Source organism: Grus americana, chromosome 4, assembly GCF_028858705.1.
Source record: "Grus americana isolate bGruAme1 chromosome 4, bGruAme1.mat, whole genome shotgun sequence".
Lineage (NCBI taxonomy): Eukaryota > Metazoa > Chordata > Aves > Gruiformes > Gruidae > Grus > Grus americana.
The window spans coordinates 24,383,258-24,403,738 of record NC_072855.1 but is presented as its reverse complement, the minus strand read 5'-3'; the positions used below and the strand labels follow the sequence as shown (position 1 = coordinate 24,403,738).

The 20,481-nt window shown below is 35.7% G+C and overlaps 1 protein-coding gene across 4 annotated transcripts in view; it reads left to right on the top strand.

The window, feature by feature from the left end:
- ARAP2 (ArfGAP with RhoGAP domain, ankyrin repeat and PH domain 2) overlaps positions 1–20,481 on the top strand; it is a 136,546-nt gene that overhangs the window by 110,765 nt on the left and 5,300 nt on the right. For 3 of the 4 annotated variants that reach the window (XM_054824559.1, XM_054824558.1, XM_054824557.1), the window contains exons 28-32: positions 4,549–4,688; positions 10,294–10,376; positions 11,704–11,739; positions 12,197–12,260; positions 16,746–16,877. In XM_054824559.1, coding sequence (XP_054680534.1) covers positions 4,549–4,688; positions 10,294–10,376; positions 11,704–11,739; positions 12,197–12,260; positions 16,746–16,877 — 455 coding nt within the window. Of the gene's footprint in view, positions 1–4,548; positions 4,689–10,293; positions 10,377–11,703; positions 11,744–12,196; positions 12,261–16,745; positions 16,878–20,481 lie in introns of those variants that run through there. The other variant, XR_008576948.1, reaches the window with a different exon arrangement.

Sequence of the window (20,481 nt, the reverse complement as noted above, 5' to 3'; positions counted from 1 at the left end):
AGGAGTAAAGTTCACTAGCTTCAGCAAAACAGTGTATATATTAAGTGTAGGCAAAGATGAACAGAAAGTCTGCATCATTCATCCACGTTTGGTAGTTGCAGGAATCTACGTGTTTATTGTTTCTCTTTCTAATCCTGCATCTGTACACAATGTTAAAACAAGTAAACAGCTATTTCAGGACAAAAAGATGTGGGGTTTTTTTTAGATACATGTTGTACTTCCATCACTAGATAGTGTCAGAGTGAGAAAAGATGCAGGATGAGGTCATTGGGGAAGGGATGCTCCCAGTGTCTATAGGAGGCGGGAGTTGTGGTTATGCTGGGGCTCTCCATTTCAAAGTGCACAAGAAATAACTGCTGGTTTGAAGGAAGAATGGGAGGCCTTAATCTTTTTCAGTCTTTTACACTCTTATGTGGATAATTACTTCTTGCTGAGTAGTAGGGCTGAGGCCAGATGTCCAACCACTACTATTTGAAGTATGTTTTTAACTGTGGATTCAGCCCATACAAATGGACAACTGAGTGGATAGATGTCCTCCTTTGCAGTCAAATTAATAGGGCTGTGATCATATTGTGTTTATAACTGAATTCCATTATTTTCCCTTGGTTCTCAGATTTATCTTAGAATCTTACAGACTAAATTATGATATTTCTGACCTTTCTTTCTGGTAATGTTACCTCAGAGCTTTGTGTCATCAGCACTTTTCTCCTTTTTCTTCCAGAGACTTTAATGATGTTTGAAATAATGTTGGTTCAATAGTGAGCCTAAAGGAACAACCCTGTTAGCCTCATTTCATCTTGGCAACTTATCGTTCTCTTCCCTATCACTGCAACTTTTCCCATGTTTCTTATACATAGTACATTCTGCTTTTTCATAATTATTATACTCATTCTCATTTTGTTGATTTTAAACTAATTTCTCATGTTGTGCAATGTCAAACATTGTATTGAGGTCTAGGTGTATATTTTCTCTTGTCTAGAAACCAACTTTCCTCTTCAAGGGAAAAAAAAAAAAGCGTTAGTTTACTTGTATTGTGTGTTTCAGTAAATTCATGGTGAGTTTTCCACTTCCCTCCAGATCTTCAGTTCTCTCGACAATTTATCCATAGCTTTTCATGCTTGTTGCAGGAGCACTCTTTCAAGTGCTGTTCAGAAGGGCGAAGTGTGCATTATATTTTGGTATAAGAGATACTTAGCAGAGCTTAGTTCTATTTCAAGACCCTTTTCCTTCTCCTTACCTGAAAATTTCCCACATTAAAGTTTTATTTGTTAGTGAATCCATTCTCTTGTATTTTTCTATAAAGTGTGTGTATATAAGTCCTTGAAGTTTTACCAGTACAGAGTTGTATAATTTGAGTGGGAAGTATTGATTTCTGAGAACAGGGGCTATTACTCAGAGATATTCTTTGAAACACAAACTTCTAAACCATAGGTGGATCAATCCTGAATGTATTGCGTGCATCTTGTTCCTAGTAGTTGCAGAGTTTTAGAAAGTTTTGCATGTTTTGTAAAGCTTGTATCTGAAAAATCATTCTAATTAGGACGCATCCTGATCATTTTAGATTTACTTTATGAAATACTGGCTTCTAGAGAATATAGAATATAATGTATTTTTAGGGGTTTATTGTTTTTCCTCCTTCAGGCTTTTCCAAGATTTTTGTAAGTATGAAGTGTTTGATAGATTTGCTATGGTGGGAATACTGTGAAGTTCAGAATGAGTTTTTGTCATGTCAAGAGCTATGTGCAGAAATATAAAGTCTTCCAATTTGGTACATGGTACAGACATGAAAGTATCCTCCTACTCTCATTTGGTTTGGTTAATAAAAAAAAAAAACCCCTAAAAAAAGCTTGTGATTGTGTGGATAAGGATTCATATTCTGTTCTGAACATGAAATAAATATTTTTATTGGCAAAGAAGGAATATGTTAGCACTTTTTTTTTAAACTGTGTGTGTATATTTGCACTTATAACTGAGGCAATCCAAGTAACTTTTGATTTTAATTGGTGAAATGTATTGATTCTAGCTTTAGATTCTATCTTACACTCTGATGAAAATACTGAGAAACTTTCTTTTGAGATTTGCCTTTCATGGCAAGCATGCTGATTGGAATGCAGTTGGTTTTGATGAAATCAAAGAAGTTTATTATCTTTTTAATTTCCATTATATGTTTTTCATAACTTCAGTTTGTACTGATATAAAACAAGAGGGAATTAGATTCACAATTTTTAATTATCTTCTTTTTGCAAATAATTAGGGTTAGTAGGAGGAATAATTTAATTCTGACTCTTGAAACAGCTGTTTTTCAGCCAGTATGTAAGATGGGATTGAGATACAACTTTTCAAGTTAGTCCCAAAGTCTCTGTACACCATACAAATGATAGTAGAATCTGATTCAGAGTTTTGAAATAGGACCTAACTGGTTTTGATGTTTTTGATTTTTTTTATGCACTTTAAAATGTATTTGCGTAATTGGACGTTTGAGACTGGATATCACTCGTACTTTTTGTGCATGCACAACCATACATCTAATGCATGTCACTAGTAAAGCGTTGGGACTCTTCATAAATACTCATGTGTGGAATAACTGTCTAAAGGTTCTTTAAAAGAACAACAATAAACTTAAATACTGAAATATAGGTAGTTATAAACAGTAGTGTGCAATATATTAGACCCTGTAGTTTATGCTCATTAGTGATATTTCATGCAAATTCTTAATTCTCCCTTGTCACCTCTCATACTTGCTTTGTGCACATCATGCAGTAGTTGAATATATTGACTGCTTATTTAGCAGAATGTATGAAAATGGAAAAAATACACAATTTTGAGTACATGTTACAGCAAGTGTCGTTTCCAAAGCATGATTATTTGTGTAGTTAGCTGTGGCTGTGTAATACAGCTTTTCACAAATAAAAAAAAATAGGCAAACAATGAAAGTTGGTCTTTCCTGACAAAATGAAAATGTATTTTTTATTACTTTTTATTTTTTGTTTATTTAAAACATTTTATTCTTTTTTTTTTGAGATTATATTGTGTGCTGCTGCTTAATAATAGAGTTTCGATATCAGATGCTGAAATCCTAAGTGAAACTTTAATGAAAAAAGCCAACCGAGTGGTTGGGTAAGGATGCTGTTCTCCATACATCACATACTCCTTTTACACCACGGTCTTATTTACTATCTTGAAATTAATATATTATAAAAACTAGTGGTATCATTCTGGAACTCCTAAGCACATTTGTTTAGTATTTCCTAAATAAGTGAATGACTTACAGGAAATATCTACATTTAGCAGAAGAAATTTGGTGGTGAAGGCCAAAATATGGCCTAAGTAGTAGTCTTGTAGTGATTTGGGATAGAGGAATTATTAGCCTTGTTAGTATGGCTCCCTTTTCAAGGTGAAATGGTGAATCTCCTGCCTAGCTGCTCTCTCTCCACGCTGGCAGTCTGCTTCCAGCGCTTCTTACCTCAATGAAAAAAGAATACTTCAGAATTCTGTTGAATTCTGTACTCTCTCATAAAGACTTCATAAGATGCAAGTAGGAATTATTTTTGTTCTTTTGTTGTTCCTTACTTTGTAAAATGCTGTTTTGGTTTGAGTTTATATGCATGAGTCATATCAGCATGGTAATTACTGTAATTAGTGGTCAGAAGTTTTTGCTATTTCAAAGTGGACTTGCTGGGAAAAGCTGATAAACTAGTTAAAAACAAGACAAAACATAAATTAGGCAGAATAGGAAAACCAGAAGCATCTAGAAGTGTTTATATGTATATGTAGATGCAGTTATTTATATGTACTAGTAATACTTTATTGCCTTATTTTATTTAGAATTTGAAATTGCTGAGAACATACTGAAAAATCTAGTCTCTAACGCTGAAAACCTTCAATGGTTCTGGTATTTTTTTTAAATAAAATCTTTTTCAGTACAAAGTTAAATGCTTTATAAAGCTGACTGCAAAGTTGTGGTTTTGTGGTTTGTTGTTTGGGGTGTTTTGGGGGGGAGTTCATTTGGCTTTTTTATTAATTTTACCCAATATATGTGTGTTTCTGTGTGTATTTTGACTCAAACAGAAAAATGTAGACAGACTCATGACAAAATCAGATCTTTATGGAAAATTGTTGGCTTTCTGAAACACATTTAAAGTATGCATGTCATACTTTTGGACTTAACTGCACATTCTATTCTGAAAAGATTCTTTTAATTAAAAGTATGTTCGTGGATTCTTTCCATGTTATCTTAGAAGTGAAACAGAAAAGACTTTCCCCCCCCAGTAATTAAAATCATAATAGTGTCAATATTTAAGAATACCTTTCTTATTAATATATAAATATATTTATATATGCATTTAAATATAATACATAGTTATATATTTATATATTATAGAAAATTAAAAATTTGTTTTATAAATTTTATAAGTATAAACATATTAACAAATCAATGGAGTTGTAATTTCAGTTTTTGATAAACATTAATACTAGAGGCACTCAAAAACTAGCAGCTTCCAGTGTTATAAAATCATCTAACAAAATGCTTTTTTATTTTCTTGATAGAGAAAAATGAGAAAAGTAGCGTTAAAGCAGGGAATCTGAAGTACAAAGAAGAACCATCAAAGCTACTGTCTGGAAACAAATTTCAAGAGCGTTATTTTGTGTTACGGGAAGGAAACTTGCTTCTTTATAAGGATATGAAGGTACAACAGACAAACTCTTCACCAAACTCTTAAGCACTAACTTAAGTTTTCTTTTTCGTACGAAAAGAAGACAGACAAGCAGATCAACATTTCTGATATTGAATGGAGACTTCTAGTCTGGGGTTGAAGGACAAGTTTTTATTTTACTATTTCACAGATGCTTTAGTAAAAGGAGCTTGTCAGTTGTTCATTTAGCTATTGTAATTATGCATTACTATAAGCTTTAAAAAATGAACCAATGTTTAGGAATGCTTACAGCTTGTGCTGTGACAGAGATTTTTGAAAACCTACTGTAGAGAGCAGTAGTAAAAGTAATATGGAACTTAAGTGAGTTGCATGCTGTATTTTCTTGGTATCTCACACAAAGCCTTTAGAAGTTACAAGCAATAGAATTCTTATGCCTACAGGTGTCATGGTAGAAGGGATTATAGGAAGCAACAACTCTCAGTACACTAGCAAAATCTTCCCCTGCTTCCCAACAACAGCTTTCAGATGTATTTCAGTCCTCCAAAAACTAGTATTGATAATTAGATATACCTCACAATTCCACAGAAGCAAATATAGGCATATAAGCACATACCATGGTGAGTTCCTTTTAAGTATTTCATGGGAGTTTTCTTTAAAGAGTTTTTTTGGGTGTACGCAGCTAGTATTAAAGTATAAAACTAACATAGGTTGTGAACTATGTATTCATTTTAGTTTTTATAATTTCTGGTTTAAAAAAAAAAGTCTTAAAGTTTAAAGTGCTTTTATTTTTGCTGACTGCTGGTTTTGCCTATCTTGCAAATGTAGATGTATACGTGCTGACCTTCATAAAAGTGCTTTTTTTAAGAAAGATCCATTGCTCAAGTAAGCTAATGCAAAAGAAATATTGTGTCATCTTGTGATACTGTGGATGTAATCTTAATTAGAATGACCCCAGAATGTCAAAAATAGTATCTCATAATTTAGTGCTAAAACTCAAATTGGCACATATGTGAGAATAAATTAATATGCCCATAAGCCTTAATTAGTATTTTGGAAAGAGTTTATGATAGGATTGTTGTACTACTTTACAATCTGCTTTTTTAAGCTATTCTGATTTATAAAACAGTAAATTTCCAACTCAGGTGGAGTTTTGAACAGTGTTACTTTTAAATGGCTTTACACTTTTTTTTTTTTTTTAGAAAAGTAAATGGAAATACCATTCTGACAAAATAGTGTATATCAGTTTGTTTTATTTTCTTTTGAGAGATCTTCATCTACCACTAATAATCTTGGTTTAATTTTAGTCATATTTTGAAATGAATAGTAGGAAAGCTTGACATTGCAGATGGAAAATTGTATTTAATGACTGCATGTGCTAATTAATTTATAAATTCTCATTAACAGCAAACTAAGTTTGTATATGCAGGTGGAGATATATTTGGTTAAGTGTTTCTCTTGTTCAAGAGCAATTATCGAGAAAGTGAAAAGTTTCCATGATACTGTATGTTAAATTACAATACTGTGCTAATTGGCTGAAATAGCATACCACTTTAATGTACTGTTGTTAAGAAATAAGCTCACAGACAAATGGCTGCTTAAAGTACATTTTTGTGAGAAATATACTGTTGTTTGACTGAATAGTATGTTTTATAGGAGTGTTTTTTCATCCTGGCAGTACCGTTGCTTTGAGTGGGAAGTTACACAAGAAGACCAACCATAAAACTGTTGTGTGGGTTTTGTTTTGTTTTATTTTTTCTTAAATGTTTGTGCCATCTCAGATTCTGTCTCTTTTTTTCCCCACACTGGAGTTTTAGAGGTTGAAAGCTGTAGAGGGAGAAATTGAGAATCCAGGACAATAAACACTATGGAGTAGCTTTATGTACTGGGATTATAAGATTAGTTAAGGTGTTTGGGTTTTATTCTAAATAGAAAGGTAAAACACTTGACCTAAAAGTACTAAGCAGTTGTTCTGTGTTCTGTAGTATAATAGTGTATGTGAGAATTTTATTGTTTCCTTTCAGCAATTCATCCTCCAGGCATGTTCAGTTCTCATACCTAGTGTGGGTGTATGTCTGTTGTAGGTTGGCTAAAGGTAGTTTGTTCCAGAAGGACCAAGGAAGGAAGGAACTTCAGATCTCTAAGTCCGACTTCCTTTTCACAGCAGGGCTAGCAACTGAGGTCAGAACAGCTTGCTCAGGGCTTGATGCAGTTAAGTCTTGAAAACCCCTGAGGATGGGCATTGCACGACCTCTCTGGGCAGCCTGTTGCAGTATCTGACTGCCCTCACAGGAAAAAGTTTCTACTTCTGTCTAGTCATTTTCTCACAATGTGAAGAGCCTCACTCAATCTTCTTGATAACTTCCCTACAGGTGCTGGGAGGCTGCTTTTAGGTCAGCCTCTCCTCACAGGGCAAGTGCTCCAGCACCCAGCTAGTTTGGTGGGCCTCTGCTGAACTCACTCCAGATTGATTCTCTTTTTTCTATTGAGGAGTCCAAAACTGGATGCAAAACTGCAGATATAGTCTCAAAAGTGCTGAGGAGAGGAAGAAAATCACTCTCCTCAACCTACCAGCTGTACTTCTGCTTTCTTTGCTGCCAGGACACGCTACTGACTCATGCCCAGCTTGCCATCTACCAGCACCCTCAGGTCCTTCTCTACAGAGCTGCTTCCCAGTCTTTCATTGCAGGGTTTTATTCCTTCCCTGGTACAGGACTTTATCAATTCAACAATTCAACAATTTATCATTGTTGAATTTCGTAAGATTCCTGTTGGCCTATTTCTTTGTGCTGTATAGGTCTCTCTGGAAGTCAGCCCTGCCCCCAAGCTTATTGACTGGTCCTCTGGGTCGTTGTGCAAACTTCATGATTGACTCCTCCAGGTCATTAATGAAGATGTTAAAAAGGACAGGTCCCAGGATAGACTCCTGCAGTACTCCTCTTGTCATAGGTCTGCAGTTAGAGTATGTCTGATTAACCATCACCCTCTGAGTCTGATCATGCAACTAGTGTTTTACTGATATAGATGTCCACCCATCCAGACTGTAACATCTCAACTTGGATAGAAGAATATTGTGGAAGACAATGTTAGAAGCCTTGATAAAGCTGAGGTAAATGACATCCACTACTCCTCTCTCATCCACAAATTCAGTCATTTTATTGTAGAAATCAATAAGGTTGGTCATGCTGCATGTTCCCAGTAGCACCTTTTCTTCTACGTGCTCAGAAACGTGCTCTAAGAAAAGTCACTCCAGGATTTCCCCAGGGACTGAAATGAGGCTGGCAGGCAAATAGTTCTTCAAGTTGTCTTTTCAGTCTTTATTGAGGATGGATGCGATGTTTTCCTTTGTCCAGTTACCAGCAGTTGCTCTTGATCTCTGACACTTCCAAGATGTCACAGAGCAGCCTTTCAAGGATGTCAGCCAGCACACGCAGAACCCTCGGATGCAGCTTCTCTGATCCAAAGGACTTACATGACTTAAATTCTCTCAAGTCTTTCCTGACTCAATCCAGTGCTCCTCTGGTGCAGTCGTTACTCTCTTCCTTGAACCCTGTCTGTAAGTGTAGAGGTCTAGGAGACCTTGCTGGTCGGAAGACTGATGCAAAGAAGATACTGAGTTACCTTAGCTTTACCTGTGTCTGCTGTTGCTAATTCACCCTCCCTGCTCAGCATTGGGTCTACATTTACCTTTTACTACGAAGCTACCAGTGTAGAAGCTCTTCATCTTGCCCCTAATGTCCATAGTAGGTCTCAATTCCAAATGAGCTTTGGCTTTCTTATCACCATATCTACACGTTCTGGGCAGTGTTTCTACATTTCTTCCTTCATAGTCTCTCCCTGCTTCCACCTCCTGTATGCTGCCTTTGTCTGCATTAGAGCTCCACAATGAGCTACCTATTTACCTGGGCTTGTCTCCTGATAAATCTACTTGTTTTCCTGTTCTTGGAGAATGCTGTTCTTGGAGAATGCTGTTCTTGGAGAATGCTGTTCTTGGAGAATGCTGTTCTTGGAGAATGCTGTTCTTGGAGAATGCTGTTCTTGGAGAATGCTGTTCTTGGAGAATGCTGTTCTTGGAGAATGCTGTTCTTGGAGAATGCTGTTCTTGGAGAATGCTGTTCTTGGAGAATGCTGTTCTTGGAGAATGCTGTTCTTGGAGAATGCTGTTCTTGGAGAATGCTGTTCTTGGAGAATGCTGTTCTTGGAGAATGCTGTTCTTGGAGAATGCTGTTCTTGGAGAATGCTGTTCTTGGAGAATGCTGTTCTTGGAGAATGCTGTTCTTGGAGAATGCTGTTCTTGGAGAATGCTGTTCTTGGAGAATGCTGTTCTTGGAGAATGCTGTTCTTGGAGAATGCTGTTCTTGGAGAATGCTGTTCTTGGAGAATGCTGTTCTTGGAGAATGCTGTTCTTGGAGAATGCTGTTCTTGGAGAATGCTGTTCTTGGAGAATGCTGTTCTTGGAGAATGCTGTTCTTGGAGAATGCTGTTCTTGGAGAATGCTGTTCTTGGAGAATGCTGTTCTTGGAGAATGCTGTTCTTGGAGAATGCTGTTCTTGGAGAATGCTGTTCTTGGAGAATGCTGTTCTTGGAGAATGCTGTTCTTGGAGAATGCTGTTCTTGGAGAATGCTGTTCTTGGAGAATGCTGTTCTTGGAGAATGCTGTTCTTGGAGAATGCTGTTCTTGGAGAATGCTGTTCTTGGAGAATGCTGTTCTTGGAGAATGCTGTTCTTGGAGAATGCTGTTCTTGGAGAATGCTGTTCTTGGAGAATGCTGTCCCTAAAGACCTATGAACTTTCCTGAGCTCCTTTACCCTTCAGAGTTGCCTTCTCCTGTGAACATCCACCTATCAGTTCCCTGAGTAAGCCAAACATTGCTCTTCTAATCTCCATGGTCTGTCCTCTGCTTCTTGTCATCTTTTTTACCCTCAGGATCTTGTGCTCTGCTATTTCATGGTAACTGGGCCCAATACTGCCATTGATTATCACATGCCTGACAAGTTCTTCCTTGTCTGTGAGTAGCAGATCCAGTTGTGCATCACCCCTTGTTGACCCATCCAGTACTGATGTCAAGAATTTATCTCTGACACCCTCCAGAAATCAGCTGGATTGCTTGTGTCCCACTGTATTGCCCTTCCAGAAGATACCAGGGGGAGGAAAGCCCTGCTTTCCCCATCCCCTGCCCCATAAGAGTCAGGATCTGTTATCCAGAGACTTCTTGGGTTGCTTAAAGACTTCATCTGCTTTTTTTCATCTTGATTAGGTGGTCTGAAGCAAATACTCACCATGATATTGTCCATCCCATAGAAGAGCTCCTTTAACAGAGGGCAGCCCCACTCCTCATCTTCCCTGACCATCTCTCTGAAAGAGCTTGTGTCCATATGTTACAGCACTCCAGTTTTATGAATTTTACCACCACATCTTCATTATTCCAGTTATGTTAGTTTTGTGACTTCATGTTCTTAATTAGTTTGCTTCCAGTAATAGTGATTGACATACTTTGTCAATGGGAAAGAGAAAAACAAAATGGTATGTTAGAAAAGAGGGGTATAGCCCATGAAACAAGCCTAGCTGTGAAGACAGTCATGTGACATTTTTTCTTTTGCACATTCCTGATAAAATAATTAGAATCTTATTTTATTTGCAGGCTAACAAACCTGAAAAAGTGTTGCCTGTCAATTCCCTGAAGCTTTATCTTGGAGTGAAAAAGAAAATGAAGCCACCAACAAAGTAAGAATAGAAAAGAAAACAAGTTAAACACTATGTAGCAAGGTATTTGTAGTATCATCAAGAAAGGGGAATATAAAACGTTGTGGAACAAGGAAAAGTCAAGAAGCCAATAGAAGTATGCTGAATTAAATTACCCTCTATAATATTATTTGTTCTGTTTGTCTCCTGTTTTTGTGTTCCATGTTAACTCTTCTGTGCTAGGAAATTACTTTATTGATCAGCTTTTCTTAATCTTAAGTGTATTATCTCTTGTGGATATGTTTGCTGCTAGCTCACTTAGTTTTGTAGTGTGTTCTGCATTTCATTGGTGGACGCACCTTCTTTGCACCAAGAAAAAACAGAAAACCAACTACTCATGGCCTTTAGTGACAGTCCCTGTTGTTCAGTAGATTTTCCTTTTTCAGGATCCTTGTTATTTTGATGTTTCTTCTTCTAGCTGAAGACTACTTCTAGCCCTTTACAAACATCAGTGATTATGTCTCTGGAAAAGAGCAGTGGAAAATGACACCTGTGTTTCTCAGATGTTTCCAGTACTTGTTCAGTCAAAGCTTTGAGACAATGTACATAGGATTCTAAGTTGGCTGTAGCCTTTACACAGATCTGCTTGAACTTTTCCTTTACGGTTGGCACATCAAAATGCCCCAAAAAGGTCTGTAAATTTCAAAGCTTAGTTCTGTTAGCAAAAAAGTTCATGGTTTTTGGCTTTTTCAGTTAAGCGCCGAATGAGTAGGAGATTAGTCCAAAATAGGAATAAAAAGATTATGTAAATGAGTCTTTGCAGGTAGGTTCTTCCTTTGAGGTTTATTTTCAGTCTACTTTCAAAAGCAGACTTTGCAAAGCCTCTTCTGGATCTCCAGGAGTGTCTGTGTTTCTTTCACCTCAGAGGCTTCATTGTGCATTTACTCCCTTTTTTTCAGCAATTTTTCAATCTCTGTAGACTCATGTGATTCCTTCTGTTTATAGTGCAAACATACCTCTCTTTCTTCTGTGACTTCCACACTGTAGTGGTCACTCTGCTGGCCACCATCTTAGCAGTTTTATTTCCAGCAGCTTTCAGAAAGTACAGCCACAGCCAAAATGACGCAAGTTAGCGATCATCTGCAGGGCTTGGCTATAACCCTTTGTGAGAAAACAAGCAAAATCCGTCATCAAACCCACAATTTCATTCTAGATCTACAGTACACATTTACACTTTGTAATTTTATTTATTTATTTATTTATTTTCACTTAAAAGCATTGTTTAAAGGTAATGGATCTCTGCAGTTTGAGGAATATGTCCCTGTCATGATTTTCTGGAACTAATTTTTGAAAATTTTATTTGTTTCAGCTGGGGACTTGCAGTATTTTCTGAAAAGCACCAGTGGTAGGTAAATGCGAAACACATGATTGGTTTAACTTCAGTGTTTAATATTTGTTGAAATGTTCAACTTCAAAATAAGAATGTTTGAAAACTAATGGGCAGTATTTTGCTTGTATTTTTTTGCTATGTTTTTCTTAATTAAATAGATGGTCTTGATTTGTGTGTTTTGGTAATCTTTTGATAAAGCAAATGATTTTTATATATTTATAATGATAGATTTTAAACCTATGCACATGCTTTAAATAAAGTACATGCATTGTCTTCAAAGTAGGGTAGAGTGATCAATTTGAAGTATTTATATTTCCCTATCTTTTTATGGGAGTGTTAATAATAAATATAGACAGCATTCATAAAGGAATGTAAGCACTCTTTGAAGTTGTTTAGAAGCCTATTCTTTAATATGTTTAACTGCAACAGGAGGGTTTTTTGGTTTTCTTGTTAATTATATATTGCGTTCTAGGTATATATGTTGTGATGGACAAGATGCACAGATGGAGTGGATGATCAGCATTTTTACTGCACAGGTACTGATCTGATCAAAGAAATGTAACTTACTGCTGTTATGAAAATCCCACTAAACAATGATATGTATGGATTGTGGATATGTTACAGATAAAGTTGCAATGCCATTAAAGTTTCTGGAACACTCAATGTAATAAAACTACAAAAAGATGGGTCTCAGTCTATGAAGACTTTATTTGTAATGTCACTTTCATATGAAAGCTGACTGCTTTGAGAGTAAGGGAGAACATTACATTCTGGCGGCATCTTTATTTTTTTTTTTTTCGCTCCTGTTGTGTTGTAGAGAAGTTGGTTAAAGACAGACAACGTATTTCCTTTGCAGTAATAAACTCTTCTGGGTGAAATTCTGGCCATTGACCTAATGGGTGTGTCTGTGTGCCACAATGTCCGAGTGCTATTTCTGTGCTTACTACTTTGGATGCTGCGTGCAAAGTAGTCATGAAAGAAGGGTGTCCTGTTTAAAAGCATAGTGGTGTGAACTAGCCCTGTTGAAGAGCTGTGCCAATACAGCTGTATTTCTCTGGTATCCTGGTTAGCTTAGTTAACACTGACAATTAATTGTGTTGGATAGGCATTATCCTAAGTTAACTAATCTTCTGCTTGCTCCTAGATAATGAGTAAGGAGGGTGTACGTTCGAGTGCCATATAACACATCCTTGCAAATGGAGTTTAATATTTACATAGGAGGAAGTGGGAGTAAGAGAGATGGGAAGAATTCAACCTGACAGGAGACTGGAACATAGTTTAAGGTTTTAAAAGGATTTTGTATTTGTGTCAGATTTGTCTTTCCCACGATGTTCAAGGAACTTTGAGGAATCGCTGTGAATATAAACATCACCATATTTATGATTACCTGTGAGCTTTATGTATTACATAAAGTGGACTGGGCACAAGACTGTTGCAATACATACTACTTAGAGGCTTTCTGTAACAGAATCTGACCTTCGTAGACAGTAGTGCTAGAAGTGTAATGCATGCCTTGTAAGTAAGACTTCCAAATTTTTGTCTTATTCAGCTCCCTTAACTGAAGTAACTGTTGTAGTTTCTATGGAAACAGCCACCGGTCCTGGCATACATCTCATGGGCATAACATGAGTGGTGTCACAACAAATAGGCTCAGAGGTTATTGATATAGGCTACTTAGAAATAACTCATACAAGCTTGGTAACTGTTGAAGTCCTTTTCACGTAAAATCACAAGAAGAGCAATCTATTAAGATTCTGATCGGGTAGTGTGGTATGTAAAATATTCTTCTGCCAACATAGATAAAAAAACTGAGACGCACTGCTCAATGTTCAGGATACTTTTTTCTAACAAAAAATATTTTGTGTGCATTTAAAAAAAAATGCTATGAATTAATACTATTGTTTTAAAAAACTCCATTCCAATGAATGAACAGTACAATGAATTAGCAATACAAATAAGCTACATTGGGAGGGGCTTTGGGGTTTTTTTTGGTTTTGTTTTAGATTTGGGGGTTTTTTTGTGGAGTTTCTTGGTTTGTTTGCTTTTGGGTTTTTTTTAATCAGCATTCTGGACATCAGTAAAGTTGTCAGTCTTTGAGTTACATGAGAAATTTAAGTGCTAACGATGCAGATTTGCTGTATTGTTCTTATTACAATCTACTGCTTTAAATATAATTTACAGTAAATCTCCTTGAGAATGCAATGGCTCATGTAGCTAAAGCTTACTGTAAGATCTCAAAATGTTTTGTATCATGCAGGAGCAGACAATTATTATTACATTATCCCATTTCTAAACCAGAAAACTGTAAATGTCAACTGAGGTTATTTCTAGTTAGAATTTTCAAATTGAGGCCATCTTTAGGGAAGATAGCTTGTCTTTTCCCTTATCTGTTATCACAGTATTTGAACACCTTTATGTTAGAGAGGCTGCAGGCAGTATATTTTATTTGTCAGTGGAATAGCTTAGATTACAAATTGAAAAATACTGTAAAGTAGGTCTTGAAGAGTTAAGACATTGACATTTAATGATCCAGTGCAATTAGGAGGGAGATAAATCTGTGTTACTCAGCTCCTTAGTGCTTGAGCAGAATAAGACTTTATTGGTAATTAATCTCAGTTAGACAGTAGTACTATTGTTATCTTTCCCCCTCCCCCCCCCCCCGCTGTTTTCTGATAATGTTTATTTTTGTAGTATAAAAAGTGCAGAGAATATAAATATCAAAGTGTAGGTACCACTGTAATCTAGTATCAGAGTACTTTGATACGGAAGGTCAAGTTAGCCCAGAGGTTATTAATCTTGTACTTCAAGCTGGTAAATACTAAGAGGGTTTGAAGGAGGACCATTGTTTCTTTCAGTTCTATGCAAAATCATCCTGAAAAGTATGGCTGAAACTTAATTCCTGAATTCTAGAATAGTTTTGTGCAAATCACTGAATAGTATACATAGCATACAGTTAGAAGTAATTAATTGATATGAAGATGGACACAATATTCTTCCAGTTCCATTGCCTTTGAGAGAGGCATATTATATTACCATGAGGTGCAGTTGAGCAGATAGGTCAAAACTATGAATAAATACATTTATTATGTGCCCTAATACTTTGCTAGTATTTCTGATGTACTTTCCCAGAGTTCTATTTTAAGAAATGTTACAGACACAAAAGGGAAATCAGGCTGCTTAACTGACAGGGATAGTTTCCTTAAGCTTGCTGAGAATTAAGGGAGTCAGCTTCCTTCAGAAGCTGACTTAAAAGTTTCTCAGTCACTTTCTGAATCACATGTTTCTTGTATCTTGGTCCACAATAAACTGATTTGAGTTGGTAAGACCTGCTATTCCAGATAATATGTTCTCAGTGTTTCATCGGAAGAAAATGTTCTTAATGTTCGCTGGGAAGAACTTTTACATTACCCTGGTCAGCACCATGTGTGAGAATTTTTTGGTCCATAGAGATATGAATCTATAAAATACTTTTCCTAAATTTGGAATTGGGGTTTCTGATTTCTAGACTGCTATTCTAAGTTGTTGATCACTGATTCTGATGGCTTTTTAATAGTAACGCTGTTTTTACTTGCAAACCATCTGCAAGTATGATCACAGCTCCTCAGCTGGATTTTTGTATACAGTCTTGAAGAGACTTCTTACTTCATGGATTTGGAAGATTGAATACCATTTAAAAAATTAAGGACACTGAAGATCCTGACACCTGTGAAAAGAAATCTATTACAGATTTGGACAGTGTCACATAATTGTTTAGGTTGGAAGGGACCTCTGGGGATCATCTAGTCAAATCCCTGTGTTCAAAGCAAGGTCAGCTAGAGCAGGTTGCTCAGGGCTGTGTTCAGTCAGGTTTGAGTAACTGGAGACTCCACAACCTCTCTGGGCAATTTGTTCCAGTGTTAAATCACTCCTACAGTAAAAAAGGGTTGGTTTTTTTTCTTACGTTCAGACAGAGCTTCTTGTTTCCTATTTATTATAAATGATGCTTTGGATTAGTATTTTGCCAATATTTACAGGAAGCATTCTCGGCTTTCATTAGGGTTCCTTTCAGTTCTGGCTTGCCAATTTCCTTTAGACTTGTCCTTATTTATCTTCGTGCGCTCATCTCCAAGCTTTAGAAACTATTCTTCTGTACTCCTTGTACATCCTCTTTGATTCACAGAATCTCATGTTGAAGCTATTTCAGGAAAATACTGTTACACTACCTTGTCCTCAGAGCTGTCTTTCTGGTTACCATTAACATCAGCACAGGCCTCTGAGCTTCAAGCACATGTACTCTGATTCCTACATGATGAATTCTACATGATCTACTAATAAGTTCATTATAGACCTCTTACAGAAAGGGAATGTTTTATTTTAAATATTCAGTTAATGATTCTTTTCTTCCCTTCTCTTCCCAGTCATGTTTTAATCAGAATGAAGCTGCAAACTTCAGAGTTCTCCCAAAAACTGACCTGTTTCAGTAGAGCTAAAGCAAAGACTATTACTGATGCCACATCTGTTTATTTGTAGATTGTGTTTTTGGAGCATTTAGAATGTCAAGCCATTTCCTTTTGCATAACACATGTTGTTATTGTAGGTTAAGTGATGATTTTCTCCTAAATTATTAATACAAATTTTGAAATGTTTGCAAATTGGGGTCATTTTATTTTATTTTAGAAAGTTTTGCTGGGACTCATGAAAGCATGCTAATGTGGAGTGTTGAAATTGTGTATCAAGTCAATGTGTGTGACTTGTTTGATGGTATTTGGTATTCTTAGAAGATAATTGGAAAAATAGTATGGAGGGAAGATGTTTGATAAATGAAAATTGTAGAGACACATTTTGGTTCTCTTCACTCAATATTATGCATTACTTATAAAATATTAACGTTATTTTAAGCACCATAGTGGTTTCCCTCTTCTCCCACAAGAGACATAGTGTTGTGCAGTAGATAGTTTTTTACAAGAGACTTTTACATACGAAAGAACGTTGTGTGCTTATGAAATTCCACACCAAAGATAAGGAATAATTTTTTTCTTTAGCATGCAGATGTATGGCCACCTGTGGGAAAAGCAAGAAAACAGTCGATAACTAAAAGTCCAAAGGTCGGAGGCTTACCGCTAATTCCCATTCAACAGGAGAAGAACACTTGTAAAACCAGAGGGAGTACAGAAGTAAGTGGGGTTTTAACTTGGTGTAGAACTTCTATCCACAATGCTATGCTTTTAAATAGTCCAGTAATAATGAACTCTCTAGAGCTGGATAAATATAAAATGTAGATGATCTTATTACCAATGTCCTTTTCATTGTTTTGTCATTAAAGGAACAGTTAGGACAATTTCAGGTAAAAAAAAAAAAACCATTGTGACCTAAACTTGTGTCACCTCTTTGGCTGTTCAGTAAATCAATAGTGGATTTTTATTTGTGTTTGGGGGGTTTTTTGAGCATTTGTTCATTAGAAGTGAATAGGACTTTTACCTGGCAATATAATGCATGTTATTGCATTGCACTTTATTACAGTTGTGTTTTAGTGAGGTCCGTGAAAACTGTCCTTCCGTGTGTATTCTACCATATCTTCTGTCTAAAATAACTGCACTGTTTTAGTTATCTACTCTGTGAATGTAATGGAGAAGCTCAGATGGAACTAACTGTGATACATTTAAGTTGTAATTTTATTAGTCTCAATGAAGAGCAAGAGGGTTTAGTTACAACTCTTTGCAGAGACTGAGCTGTGTCACTACATTACGTGTACTAGTGATATATCTCAACCTTCTCATATTAGCTAGAGATGAATTTCTGGTATCCACATAGAGCTACTGATACCTGTGGGGAGCACTTATTTGCCTTACTTCCAGCTGAGAAGAAGCAGTGGTAGTGGAGGCACTGTTCTGCATGGGAAAAATAACGGTAACTAATCTGAATGCAACAGAGAATAAATGTTGAAACAAAACAGCTTGGTCCTTTGACTGTATGCAGTATTATTTTTTGCATGTTTTAGAAGATTTTGAAGGGAGGTAGATAATATGGTCTGTGTTATCGCCACTTACAGAGACAGCGGTTCACACACAGGCACTGATCAGTTCCATAGCAAACCAAAAGCAAAGGTAAAAGTAGTGCTTTATCTAAAAGGCAACTCCATCTTTCGTTACGCTTTCTTCAGGCATTTCAGCTCTGCCTTGGCAAATGAGTGTAATACAGTGTGAATGCAATTACGGTTTTCCTGTTTTGTTTAATTTGTCCTTTCATTTTAACCTTCTCTCAGAAAGTATTTTTGCAGTTCTTTGATAAATTCCTTCTAATGTTTGCTTTTTTAAACTTTTTTGATGAAATTAAATCATAGATTTTGTCATTCAAAAAACTTCATAACTCTTAGTTATGTCTCCTACCTGTCATTTATGCAGGTACAGCTGAGATCTCTAATACATTCTTTGAGATGCCTGCAAATTCAGATGCTCTAGGATAACGGTCTTACTGGATATTGAGCTTCATTATTTAAAATTCCTAATACCTTATAATACTAGAATTATTTTTTTATTATTATTTTTGTTGATAATGTGCCTGATTAGGAAGGACTCTAATGTTTTGTGCACTGCAACTTAAGAGGAATTCTGCATTTAAAAGTAGATGATTACAGTCTTCATTATTTATGCCATGACTAGATCTAGAGAAGTTTTATTAAAGGATATTTCCATACTTTAGGAAGGTTAACACAAAATTATATTATGGAAAATAAAAACTAACACTTTTTTTTTACATGGAAAGCCAAAACTGGAATGAACAGTAAAGTAGTGGTGGAAAGTAAATATACAATATGATATATTGTATAATATTAAGGAGAAATATTGTACAGCAGTGTAGTCAGTAAAGCAACAGATATCCATTTGGACACCACGCCTTCAGTCTTTCCATGTATTTGTAGTGCTTCAACAAGCAAAAATATCTCCATTTTAAAGCATTAGAAAGTAGTAAGAGGAGCAAGCATTTTCTGAAAGATGCTGATTTATGAAAAATGGAGGTCTGTTTACAGATCAGTGCATAAACTTGTAGTAGAAATGTGATCAAAGTTATCTTCCTGTAGGCAGGAAAAGAGACTGAAAGTTTTCCAAACGGTGAAGAAAGTGACATCTTTGATGTGAAGATAAGTGGTGTGGGGGGGAACAACTCGAAGACACCCAGAAACCAACAAGTTTAATATTAATGTTGTGTGCTAAAAAGTCTATATTGAATGTCTTCTCTTTTCACATTATTGGAAGTAATTTTATTTTGTGCTAACAAGATAAATATATAATACAGAAAGTTTGGAAATACTGTATAATTAAGAATCCTTCCAATAACAAATAGAATCCAAAGTTTTGCATTATTTCTGTACCACTTGTTGCATACATGGATAATGCATTTAAAATACGCATGTTTCTCATATAGAATCATTTAACTGAAATAGAAATACATTGCTGTATATCTGCAATAAGTCTGTAATTTTATTTCAAAATACAGGAAGATTGAGGAATGAGGAAAAACTTTCTTTCAAGCCATGGTCAAATACCATACTGACTTATAATAGGTTATACCTGTATAGTGTTTTGAAAGGAACAGTATGTCATAGGGATAATGAAGGAGTTGCTCCATATTTTTTTGATCATCTGCAGAAAAAGGAAAAATGTAGTTAGATGTACATATTATTACGAATTTTTTCACCAATTACTTGATTTAAGGGGCTGAAATTTAGAGGCAAACAGCTGCTTCTGACATTAAATTGTTGCTTTTGCCATTAGGGGTTATTGGGAGAAAAGTATGGAGTCCGGCAGTGTAATTTATATCATGTGACTAACAGTGGGCAGCAGATCAAATACTAAGAAATAATATTATTATTAAATTTGATGTGACAGTTTTGTTCACACATCATTTTGTTATGTAATTTATAAGGGAAACTGTTTGTAACTGTTAGTGCTCTAATTTGAGTACCAGAATTTGGCTCCATCAATTGAATATTCTTGCAATATAAATGTCTGGGAATTAGCACTCCTGTATATACTGAATCTACTTTAAAAGCTCTAAATGTTGAGTAGTAATCTGTGTTAAAGGGCTACATGCCAATAAAGAAGACTGTTTCAGAGAAGTAGGCAACCTTTAAATTTGAATGCTGTATTTGATCTGTTTCTACTTGCATTATATAAAGGGCTCCTGGTAATAACCCAGTTTAGCAGAACTGTACTGATTTCACAAGTGTAGTTGGTATTTCTCTTCTCAAAAGATGCAAAATAGAAACAAAATGTAAAAAATTCTGTAAATAGATGGTTGTTGCTCCTGACTGAATTTCACAAGTAATTCATATCTCAGTTAACAGCGATAGTTTGGAGTGTGTTACTGTATTTTCTGAAAGGTACTGCATGACAATTTACATTTCACATACAGCGTGTATATTATCACAGATCATTCTTTTATTATTATTTTGTTAATTGAACGGAATTACTGGTGACAATCTCACTGTTCTCTTGTTCATGCAAGAACATTATTTTAAATGGAAAGAAATTATTTTAAATGGAAAATTACAGCTTTTTCAAATATTTGGCAGAACAGAAGTCCCCACGTAGGGATAGTTCATCAATTGCCTTGAACTTTTTTTCACTGAATATAGCTGAACACGTTAAATATTAGGATTCTTCTTGCTGACTTAGGTGATAGCAGGAGATTTTCAACTGATAGCAGTTGTTACTGATGGCAGTAGAATTTAGAAGAGTCTTCAGGCAAGCTAAAATCTGCTCCATAGCGTGCAGCAGT